General features: G+C 32.9%; 1 protein-coding gene across 6 annotated transcripts in view; it reads right to left on the reverse strand.

The window, feature by feature from the left end:
• Positions 1-2,526: 2,526 nt before the first annotated feature.
• syt14a (synaptotagmin XIVa) overlaps positions 2,527-12,135 on the reverse strand; it is a 50,499-nt gene continuing 40,890 nt past the window's right edge. For all 6 annotated transcript variants that reach the window (XM_051126061.1, XM_051126060.1, XM_051126059.1 and 3 more), the window contains one exon: positions 2,527-9,662. In XM_051126061.1, coding sequence (XP_050982018.1) covers positions 9,349-9,662 — 314 coding nt within the window. In that variant the 3' untranslated portion in view covers positions 2,527-9,348. The remainder of the gene's footprint in view (positions 9,663-12,135) is intronic.

The following is a 12,135-nucleotide window of genomic DNA, read 5'->3' on the forward strand; positions in this document are numbered from 1 at the left end:
ACTACTACTACTACTACTACTACTACTAATAACAATAAAATAATGATTTATTTTCTTGTGTGAAAAGCAGCCCTGTGTTGAAGTACTTTTCCAGGTGACTGGGGGCTTCAGAGAGAATAGTAGTAATAATAGTAGTAATAATAATTATTATTATAATTACTATTATTATTATTACAAATAAATTGTGGTATTAATAAAGTATTAATAAATTATTAAATAAATTATTTAAATAATAATAATAATAATAATAATAACAATAACAACAACAACAACAATAATAATAATAATAATTATTATTATTATTGTTAGATATTTATGTAAAATATTTTATACTTTAAAAATTATTTTGTCACTGACCATTTAATAATAATAAAATAATTAATGATTAAAGTATTAATAAATAATTAATAATTATTAAATTATTAAAATAACAATAATAATAATAACAATACATTTTATTATTGTTAGATATTTATGTGAAATATTTAATACTTTTAAAAGTTATTTTTACCATTTAATACTACTACTACTACTACTTCTACTAAAATAATGATTAAAATAAATAATGATTAAAATGAATAATTATTATAACATGAAATAATAATAATAATAATAATAATAATACATTATTTGAAGATAATTAATACATTATTAATAATAATAGTAATAATAATAATAATAATAATTATATATTTAGACTCGATGTGAAATGTTTTATGCTTTTAAAAATGATTTTGTCACTGTTGGACCATCTAAAACAAACTAGTGAAAGCAAATATGTGGTTAAATATTAAAAACAAAATAATAATACTATTATTGTTATTATTATTATTTAAATAATTACAAATGGCCATCATTACAAGTCAGTTACATTTAACAAGTTAGCAGGTTCAGATTTTAATTAACTTTTTGTAATTCACTTTGTGTGAATTTTTGGATTTTGGCCCATTTATAATTTCTCTTTTTTTCTATTCTTTTTTTTCTTTTTTATACCATCATCACATGTCTGCAGGCATTTTTAGAAACGTGGCTCTCACAAGTACAAAACACACACACACACACACACACACACACAGACACACACACAAAGGCTTTTTTCTTGCTCAGTTTCCCTCTAACTGACTCCAGGTTCCAAAAAAACACACCCTGTTTCTAGTTAGAAGCAGACATCCACTTCTGTGCCAAAGTCCGTAATTTATTTTCTTGTGTGAAAAGCAGCCCTGTGTTGAAGTACTTTTCCAGGTGACTGGGGGCTTCAGAGAGAAACAGCATCTTTTAAATAAATGGAAACCATGCATTGTGGTTTACCGTACCAGCACTCACGCACTCGCGCTCTCTCTCTCTCCTTGAGTACATGTATTAAAGGTGAATGGTTTGCAATAAGCAACATCCATATTTAAAAAAAAATATATATGGATGTTTCTAGTGTGCAGCATTACTGTACGTTAAACAGGCTATAACTAATATATTTTGATTTCTGATTTACCCATGACACTTAAATGTAACATATTGCTTTTATATAATTATGCTTTGTTTTTTGTTTTTGTTTTTTATATGCCCTCATTTGTAGTTTGCATCTGACATTTATCCATTTTGTACAGTTTACAAATAAAACTTCAAACTTTCAGATATGCCATTTCAGACAATTTAAACTGACCATCGACAATAGTGCCATCTATTGGCTACAATTCATGAGGATGCCTAATAATCTTCAGATACATACCCTCATTTTGATGTCTATTCATCCTCTACTAGAGCTCTTGATGTGACAGCATGCTTCCCTTTTTTTTTTTTGGCTACATTATGGTAGTAAGGTCACAAAGTTCAATTTTGCAGCTCTCTTTATTCACTCCAGCCAAGCAGCGAGGAATAAATATTGACTTGCACGGAGCTGCTGTCCATGTTTAAGCACTTTGAAGAGAGCTCTTTCCCTCAGGATAAAACTGAAAGTTTAATGGGCCCTTCAAAATACACTTCCCCCATGCATACACACACTTCGGTAGTGACATCTACATATTTATGAGCATCCAAAGTGCATATGAAAGGAGAAGTACGTGAAAGATTGGTAAGTGTATGTGTAAAAAGGTACGTGTGAGGCAAAGCAGTTGCCCTCATAAATCAAAAAAACTTCACTGTCGAAACTCAGCCCCACAGAATTTCATCATCTCTAGCTGATAGGAATTTGTCTTTGACACTAATGTTTCCAAAACTTTTGTAATCAACAGAGATGATTTACAGTCGTAGACAACTGGATTTTTGCTCACATACTGTATGTCGCACCACATGGTGGTGTAGTTTTTCCCTTTGCTTCCTGCTGACCAATTACACCAAATATAAAAAATAATCAAAAATAACTGCTAAAATCTAAGATTTAGATTTTTTTAACACTACAGTGTAATCTATCTGAGCCTAAAATATTTATTAGCATTATGAAAGCTGAAAATCTTTTTCATTCTGGGGCTCTAAGACCTAAAACGAAATCCAGAATTTCCTTTAGACTCCTTTAAATAAAAACAGGCAGACAAAGACAGTTAGCAGATGTGTTTCTTTTCAAAACAGAATCACATACAAATGCATCTTTTCTGATGTATCATTGTGTAAGACTTCATTTACAAATCAAATTACAGCGGTTGTACAGAAGTATGAATACACAAGGTGACACAACATCGCTGCAACATTTCAAAAACATCATAAAAACGTTCTCCAGAGAAAAGTAAGGCACCGACTGAATCGGTGGGTATTTAGGCAATTCATTTAAAGCGTTTTGAGAATAAACTGAAACGGCTAAAACAAAAGAACTGCAAATATAAACATATACATAATGTTCAGAACATGTATAAAATGTTTAAAACTGGTTTTAGTTGGAACACACCTTGTGAAAGTTGAAGGTGTCAGTGGCGTGTTAGACCTGAATCACGTTGGGACACAGAGAGAGCACAGGGCGAGTGTGTGCTATGCTTCTTGTGCAGTAAATCCTAAAACTTCTTTATGCTGGTGTTTAGTGGTTCTGTAAACTGAACAGAACCCCTGTCACTGAGTTCAGAATAAGATGGGATCTTTAGATGACCGTCACTGCACTGTTGTCTAAATACTGATAGCTTTTCATATACAGACTACTGCAGAGCAGTGGAAAAACCTTATGGGAGAGGAGCTGTGACAGCTGTGAGCTTTTATCAGGCACTGGAAAGACTCATTCACACACATTAAACATTATAAGAGAAAATGCTGTTTCATCTGTCAAACTGTAAAGAAACGACTCTCCTTAAGACACCTCAGATAGATCAGCAGAGCGTTTGCTTTGCATTTTAGAGAATTCTAAATATCTAAAACTCAGAATTCTAAAATTACATTTTCTAGTTCCTAATAAAATGAAAATCTAGTCATTGTTCACTCACTCTCATGTTGTTCAGATTCAGGGTTGCCAAGTCTGCATTTTCTCCACAGAATTAGGCTACTTTTAAACCATTTCCATGGGTTTAAGATAAGAAATATTGCTTAAATTACCTTTGACTGAAATGCTTGTTTTGAAACAGATTTTGCATTCTACCCATGATAAACTGCGTTAGATGTTAAGTTTTGTAAATGAGGGCCACTGAGAAGAAGCTTGTTTATGATCAATGTACTTAACAGCGAATTTAAAATATGTGTTTTAGGTAGGGAAAAGACATATTTTGAGTTTTAATATTTGGGATATAGTCACTGCTCTGCTTTGGGCTGTTTTTGAATGACCATTTGGCTAGTTCTATCATGCAGACCTGGCAACCCTGTTCAGATCCCATACTAATCATTTAGTTTTTAAGTTAAATATAATGATTACATTGTAAATTATGAAAATAAGTCTTCTAAAGGCAGACTTTGGTAAAAGTTTGGGGTAACTAAGTGTTTTTTTAATTTAAGAAATTAATACTTTTATTCAGCAAGGATGCATTCAATTTTTAATGTATTTTTAAAAATAAATATGTTTACATTCACTGTCAGAAAAAAGGTACGGTGTCAGGGCGGTACCCTAAGGTACAAAAGTGAAAAGGTACATCTTTGTTCCTTACCTACCCCTAAACCTTGGGCTGTTTTTGAGTGACCATTTGGCTAGTTTTGTCATACAGACCTGGCAACTTTATATATTCTTGAAATATTTAGACATTATTCTTGTAGTATTTCAACTTTATTCTCATAATATTTCGATTTTATTCTCAAAATATTTTGACTTTATTCTCGTAATATTTCAACTTTATTCTAAAAATATTTAGACTTTATTCTTGTAGTATTTTGATTTTATTCTCATAATATTTCAACTTTATTCTCGAAATATTTGACTTTATTCTTGAAGTATTTCGAATTTATTCTTGTACAATTTCGATTTTATTCTTGTAATATTTCAACTTTATTCTTGAAATATTTTGACTTTATTCTTGTAGTATTTCGACTTTATTCTCGTAATATTTCGATTTTATTCTCAAAATATTTTGACTTCATTCGTGTAATTTCGACTTTATTCTTGTAGTATTTCGACTTTATTCTCGTAATATTTCAACTTTATTCTAAAAATATTTTGACTTCATTCTTGTAGTATTTCGATTTTATTCTCGTAATATTTCAACTTTATTCTTGAAATATTTAGACATTATTCTTGTAGTATTTCGACTTTATTCTCATAATATTTCGATTTTATTCTCAAAATATTTTGACTTTATTCTCGTAATATTTCAACTTTATTCTAAAAATATTTTGACTTTATTCTTGTAGTATTTTGATTTTATTCTCGTAATATTTCAACTTTATTCTCGAAATATTTGACTTTATTCTTGAAGTATTTTGACTTTATTCTTGTAATTTCGACTTTATTCTTGAAATATTACTTTATTCTTGTACAATTTCGATTTTATTCTTGTAACATTTCATATTCGTAATATTCGATTTTAATCTGGTAATCTTACATTTTTTACTTTTTAAAACGCTGTCGTAAAACACCAACAGTTTTCAGCATTGATAATAAATGTTTCTTGAGCAGGAAATGAGCACATTAGAATGATTTCTAAACAATTACGTGACACTTAAGTATGTGCTGAAAATTCAGCTTTGCCATCACAGAAATAGATGTAAAATATTTTAAAATACAAAAATTTCATTTTAAATGACAAATACATTTCACAATTTTTTTTCCCCGCTTTTTTTTTTTTGATCAAATACTTAGAGCCTGGGTGAGCATAAGAGACTTCTTCCAAAAACTAAAATCGTACTGACACCAAAACTTTTAAATAGTAGTGTATGATTAAAAATAGTAGTGAATGTGAAACAGGCCATGATTTAATACAATATTCACTAATTATCTTCCTCCTCAGTATTCGTTATCAGTGAACAATGAATATTGGTTTGTTCGACACAAACTATCGTAAAGTTTCAGAAGACTTTAAAAGATTATCATTAAAATAAAACAGGGTTAGAACAACATCAGGGTGAGTAAACGATAACAAAATGTTATATTAAAGATGAACTATCCCTTTAAAGACGGACTGGGTAGAGTATGAGGAACTGCAGGCTGGCAGTGCCACATAACCAAAATATTTAACTGATTTACTGTGGCTAGAACGAGATTCTCATTTATAGTGGGAAAATAATTTGGAAGCCGTATCTGCATGAGGCAACAGTGTGCCAAGCCCCTAATAAAACTGTCACGAGTGAGACATAACAGCCTCTCTGTGTCAGTTTGTGACACAGCTGTTTTCTAGTCATAATGCATTTAACATCCTATATTTCAACATTGTGCTGTATAATGTCATCGTAATTTTGACAGCTGGGGCATTTTCTCAGGCTTAAAAGTCGACGGAATGGTAAAATAAAATTGAGACTGTTTACTTAGTTTGCCAAGAAGAAACGGAGAACATCTCCCAGTCCCAGCATGAGAGGGAAAGCTCAGCCCAGCTGTGCATTTCATGGGACTTGGTCTGTGCGGCAGATATTGTCCAGTTGTGACTCTCTGAGGACCAGCAGTCTAAGGCTCTTTCACAAGATGTGTTTCATGTGCCCTAAAAATGTGCTTAATTCTGGTCTTACAAAACATACCAGCTCAAAGAGTCTAGCTACTTGCCATACCTGACTTTTCTCTCTTTTAAAACAGGTTCATACAGTGCATCATCACCTGAAAAGACATCAGCAAAGCTAAGAATACATGTAACAGAATGTAACATCACACTTAACCTACACTCCCCTTTTCTTACACGCTTTTTTTTTTATATCAACCTGCAAGACAGGGACCAGACGGTGAAGGTTTTTTTTTTTGTTTGTTTGTTTTTGAACAATTACCTTGTCATATTTTGAAACAACACACTGAATGAGTGACACATTCACTAATAAAATCAACTGAACTGTGAAAGTAGAACAAAGTCTACAACTCCATACTGCTCACAGAGCTTCATACATTTACCAAGAAAGTGAGTCCATTTTCTCAGATATATATAGTTACAAAAATAGATCAGCAAAATCTATGTGCCATTTACAGTACGTAACAATCACTGAGTGAGTTTGACCATCGCTCAAGAAAGGAAAGAAACTAGTTCAAGACAGATTTCACAGGTTGACCGCACAGAGATCAGGACACTTGTAAAGACAGAGCAAAAGCGCCGAGAAGCCTCCTTGCCATCACGTGCTATAAACATCCTCACAGTTTCATCACTGGTCCTCTACAGGACATACTGGCATTCTGCATCTCTAGTGTTTTGCAGTACTGAGTGTTGAGATTTAGGTACTAAACTTGAACATTCAGGATCGTAAGATCACATAAATTCAATACAAAAGAGAAGAGGGAACAGTCTGTTGTAAAAGTATGGCAAATACACACCCACAGTTAACCCAATAGTTCACCCAAAAAATGACAGTTCTGTCATTAATTACTAACCCTGATGTCATTCCAAACCTGTTCATCTTCGGAATAAAATTAAGATATTTTTTATTAAATCTTAGTGCTTTCTAACCCTGCATAGACAGCAACTTAACTGACACATTCAAGGCCCAGAAAGGTAGTAAGGACATCATCAAAATAAACAAAACAAAAATAACGACTTTATTCAACAATTTCTTCTCTTTCGTGCCAGTCTTCGACATGCATTCTGAGAGTACCATGCATGCAAAATAATTAAGTCTTTATTTCTGTTTTCTTTGCGTACAAAAAGTATTCTCGTAGCTTTATAAAATTAAGGTTGAACCATTGATGTCACATTGACTATTTTAACTATATCCTTACTACCTTTGTGGGCCTTGAACGTGTCAGTTGCACTGCTGTCTATGCAGGGTCAGAACGCTCTCAAAAATATCTTAATTTTTGTTCCAAAGATGAACGAAGGTCGTAAGGGTTTGGAACAGCATTAGGGTGAGTAATTAATGACAGAATTTGTATTATTTAGGTAAACTGTCCTTTAATGCAGCCTTAATTTCACCATGTTAGAAACTTCAAAAATGGTTTCATAATGGTCTCACGATTCAGAACAGTCACAGATTTGACTCTAAAGTCAAAGTAAGAGCTAATGGTGCATGTGGTCACTGTTCTTCATCAGGAATGGTGTTTGAAATCCCATTTGCATTGACAAAACTTGTATAATAATCAGAATGTTATTGTCTGTAGGTGCAGACACACACATATATATATAATTCTTGGTGTGAACAGGCCTTTACAGTTGTGAAAACATTATGGTCTATATTGTATAATTCGATTATCACCAATTTTGTATTGACATTACATGACTTTATTAGAATTATGTAAAGGTATTTAGGATATTTCTTCTATAATGTATAGTTAAAATATAATAAATAAGGCTTCTGTTTTACATGGTTTTAATGTACAATAGATGAAGATTTTGTATAATGTGTTTTATAATGTGTTTCATATGAGTGTATACGTCAACAAATTATTTATATACTTTAGATCTGTCACATAATAATTGATACTTTTATTATAAGGGTATTATATTAAAAGCATTATATTATTATATTAATGTGTTTCTAGAAAAGTATCCACCTTATTTTTTCTGTGAGAGTGTAAATTTAATGGATCTGGCTTCTGGTGTCATTCACTTCCAGCTATTTTTAGCTGTACAAAACAGCTGGTTTTGCTGCTTGATATTGCAAACTGGCGTATCTTGCCAAATTATTTTAATGTGTTATCTTAATTATGAACACAGTGGTTTGTAGTGCAAACAGATTTACTGTTTACTGCACTTTATTATTGTTCTAGTTATTTCCCTACACTTAGTGTTGCCAAGTCCACGGTTTTCTAGTGGAATTGGGCTACTTTGTTGCTGCCGGTTGAAGCAACCCTAATAATGTGATATTTAGCCTCTGGAATACAAATTTTACAAGAGGAATCTTGCCAAAAAAACTTGTATCTTATCTTCCGGAACTTGATTTTTACTGGGGGACCCCCCAACTGAAACATGATTGGGCTACTTTGGAGTAGAAATTGGGTGGGTTTTGTTGTGAAAACCTGGCAACCCTACCTACAGCGGCTAATGAACTGGAAGTTTCAGACATTTGGAGAAAACAGCCTACTTTTGTGTTGAAAAATAAGGTGGATAGTCAAAACAAAAGTTATATCCTTATTGGCTGTTAGTTATATTATAGAGAATGAAAGAATATTTCTCTGTTATCTATTTGTTTTGTGGTGATTTCTGAATGCTAAGTGTTAAGTTCAGAATGAGAGGAATAAAATAGCTGACATATAACGCTAGATGACAGGCTGTGTGGTGAAGTCTGCATTGGCACTAAATCACGTATTAGAACAAGATCTATCTGATCACATTATGGAGCCCAGCCATTCATATAGATACATCTGTCAGAGTTTCTATTAAAATGCCTCAGAATAGCATCTAGTCAACCTGATAGCAATTGTACCCCTGTACTACTTTGGTAGGTCAGAGTAATGTAATCTTAAGACACCAGTTATAATCTGAGCTAAGATATTTTACCTCATCTCACCTCTGAAGATCCTTCACATCTGGATCTCACACATATTTGTTTGTTCTTTCTTTCTTACTGTGCCTGAAACACCAGAGCCATCTTAAGCAGAACAAAAATAGAAACGTCAAGTCAAAAATATACAAATAAATATTTAAATAAACATAAGCCTCTGTCTAATAAGTGTTTCCTCCATTAACGGTGTGGCATCTCTAACCATGTTCTCACCATTTTCTGTAACCCATTTCCTACAGTGCATTGGGAAGGAGAGCAGATTACTACTTGTGTTTCTCATAATGCACTGCAGTGAGGGCCAGCTCTGTCGTCTTGGGGCCGTTCGAGGGCTTGACCTGCTCTCTGTCCCCCACTCCATTACACACATCATTTCCATCACTTGTTGACATTCTAGGACTCCAAAAGACTGTGCCATCGACACACCTGTTGTCCCTTCGATTCCTTCATCTGTGTCCAGTGTGTCAGCTCCTCCTCCCCGGAGCTGTTCAGCCCCAGAGAGATCCAGCCAATCATCTCCTTCCGTTTCATGCTGCGCTTGTTGTAGACAGACAGGATGAGCGTGACGTCGGAAAGCTGGAACAGAGCTACTTGGAACACGAAGGTCTCCTTGTAGGTGGGGTTGGGTTGGCCTCGGCAAATGGACGTCTTGCACTTGGACATCTCTTGACCCATTGAGTTCAGTAGAGTCAGCTTTACGTAAGTGTCTGAAATGGGATGAAACAGGATTTCAGTCAGAACACTTCCTAAAATGTTAATGATTAAATCAGTCAAGACTAAATTTGATTTGACCATGAGAAAATTGAAATGTATGGAAGTCTGTTTCTGTCTGTTTATTTTTTTCTCTCTGAATTACAAGTTTATATCTCATAATCTGAGGACAAAGGTCAGAATTGCGAGATATAAACTTGCTTTGTATCTCACACTTGTAATTTTTTTTTTTTTTTTTTTCCTCCGAATTGCAAATTTTGTATCACATACTTATGACTTTTCTCAAAATTGCGAGTGATTTGGAACACGAAGGTGGGTTTTGTTATATATAATTTTTATATCTCACACTTGTGAATTTTTTTTTCTCTTCTCAGAATTGCAAGTTTATACCTCGGGCTGGTGATTTTTTTTCTTCTTCTCAGAATTACAAGTTTATATTTCGCTATTGAGATTTTTTTTTCTTTCTCAGAATTGCGAGTACAGATCTTGCATTTGTGAATTTTTTTTTCCTTGGAATTGCATTCATACCTTGCTATTGTGATTTTTTTTTTTAAATAAAGAATTTCTCGATGAATTACAAATTTATATCTCATAATTCTATAATATATCTCATAATTCGAGATATAAACTTGACATTCGGACTTTTCTCAGAATTGAGTTTATATCTCTGAATTGCGAATTTTGTATCATAATTCTGACTTTTTTCTCAAAATTGCGCGTTTATATCTGCCACTTGTGATTTTTTTTTTTTTTTCAAAAAAAGCTTTTTTCTATGAATTGTGAGTTTGTAATTCTAAGGGGGAAAAAAGGCAGAATTGTGAGATTTAAACTTACTATTCTGACTTTTCTCAGAATTGCGAGTTTATATCTCGCTAATATGATGGTTTTTTTTTTGTATGAATTACAAGCTTATATCTCAGAATTTATAGGAAAAAGGTCAGTAGTAAGAGTTTATCTGACATAAGTCTCAATTATTTATTTATTTTTTTAAATTAGTGGTGGAAACAGGCTTTCATAGAAATTACTTTTTTTCAGCTGTTCCTTACAATAATTTTCCTAATCATTGTTTTGATTTTGTTTTACAGGAAAAATCTTTAAAATATTAATACTGTCTGATATTAAATATATAATATAACATAACATAATATAATATAATATATTTATTTTTACCCTATTGGGAAATTGTTTTTAATAACTTTTGTAAGATTTATTCTTAAAAAAACAAGAAAAAAAGCTCAATGTTGGTGACAAGATAAAGAAACATAGTTGTATAAAATAAATATATGTTGTTTTAAGGTTGTAGACATTTTGACTACAAAACAATACAATAATTCAGAATAGAAAAATGGAAGAAATAAAAAACAGTAAAAGTATAATAAACAAAACAAAACAAAAAATAATAATGGTTTTCAGCTGGGAAAAATAAATTACAAAAAGATAATGTTACAAAAATTGTAGGGTTGGAAGTGAGGATGTTAAATTAAGTAACAGGATATAACATTGTGGTACAGTTCCTTTGCCAGCATGGAGGTTTTCAACGCTACGGTTCCAGCCTGGCAATGCTTCAATCTCTCAATTTTTCTGAAAAGCAATTGATTCTCCCATTCATTAATACAGGATGAAATTTATTGGCTGAAAATGTGCCATTCAGTTTCTTTTTTGCATTAAGGCTCGGCACGAATCAATGCTCGCTGATTAATAATTGAGTCCCGCATCAGTCCTCTGTCTTCTCCTTTCAGAACCTTTTGAACTGCGACTCTACAGATGCATTCAGAGCAGACTCCGCGGTAGCTCAAGGCCTTTCACCGGGTTTAATTCAGAGCGCAGTTGAACTCCGTGAGCGTGCTTTCTGCTGCCCTGCCTGAATACACTACAATACAACAGACGTTAGTATTCTCTGTGTCTTTGTGTCAGGGCGACGGTTCTGTTCCACGAGTCATCGAGTGCGGGCTTCCTGTGGAGTCATCCTGCTGCGCTTTCAGGAAAATGTTTCACTCTCCTCTATTTTTCCAACTAATAGAAGAGCCGAGCTAAAGCAGCGCTGATTTCAGAGATGGGAACACAGGCTCATACCTGACACTGAGGAAATCATCTCCAGCTCCTCAAGCTGAATGTGAAAGAATTTCATTAACGGTTTAAGAGGGTTGATTAGACTCTGTGATGCAGTTATTCAGGAATCTGAACACTTCCTGTCAAAACCACAGAAATCAACCTGTAGTTGTAGTCTACATTACGTCCCACTGTCTAAAATCTTGGTCATCTGCAATGCTAAAGTTATTCATAGACAATTACATTCATAGTTTTAATTTTTGCACTAGGATGACGTATATCTGTCAGCATGCATCCATGCGAAACTTACCAAAATATCAACTATTAATATTAAAATTAAAATTATTATAGGTTATTACTATTAAAATATATTTTATATATATCTATACACATACACACACATATGAAGTGTATAAAATG

The sequence above is a fragment of the Labeo rohita genome, chromosome 13, assembly GCF_022985175.1.
Source record: "Labeo rohita strain BAU-BD-2019 chromosome 13, IGBB_LRoh.1.0, whole genome shotgun sequence".
Lineage (NCBI taxonomy): Eukaryota > Metazoa > Chordata > Actinopteri > Cypriniformes > Cyprinidae > Labeo > Labeo rohita.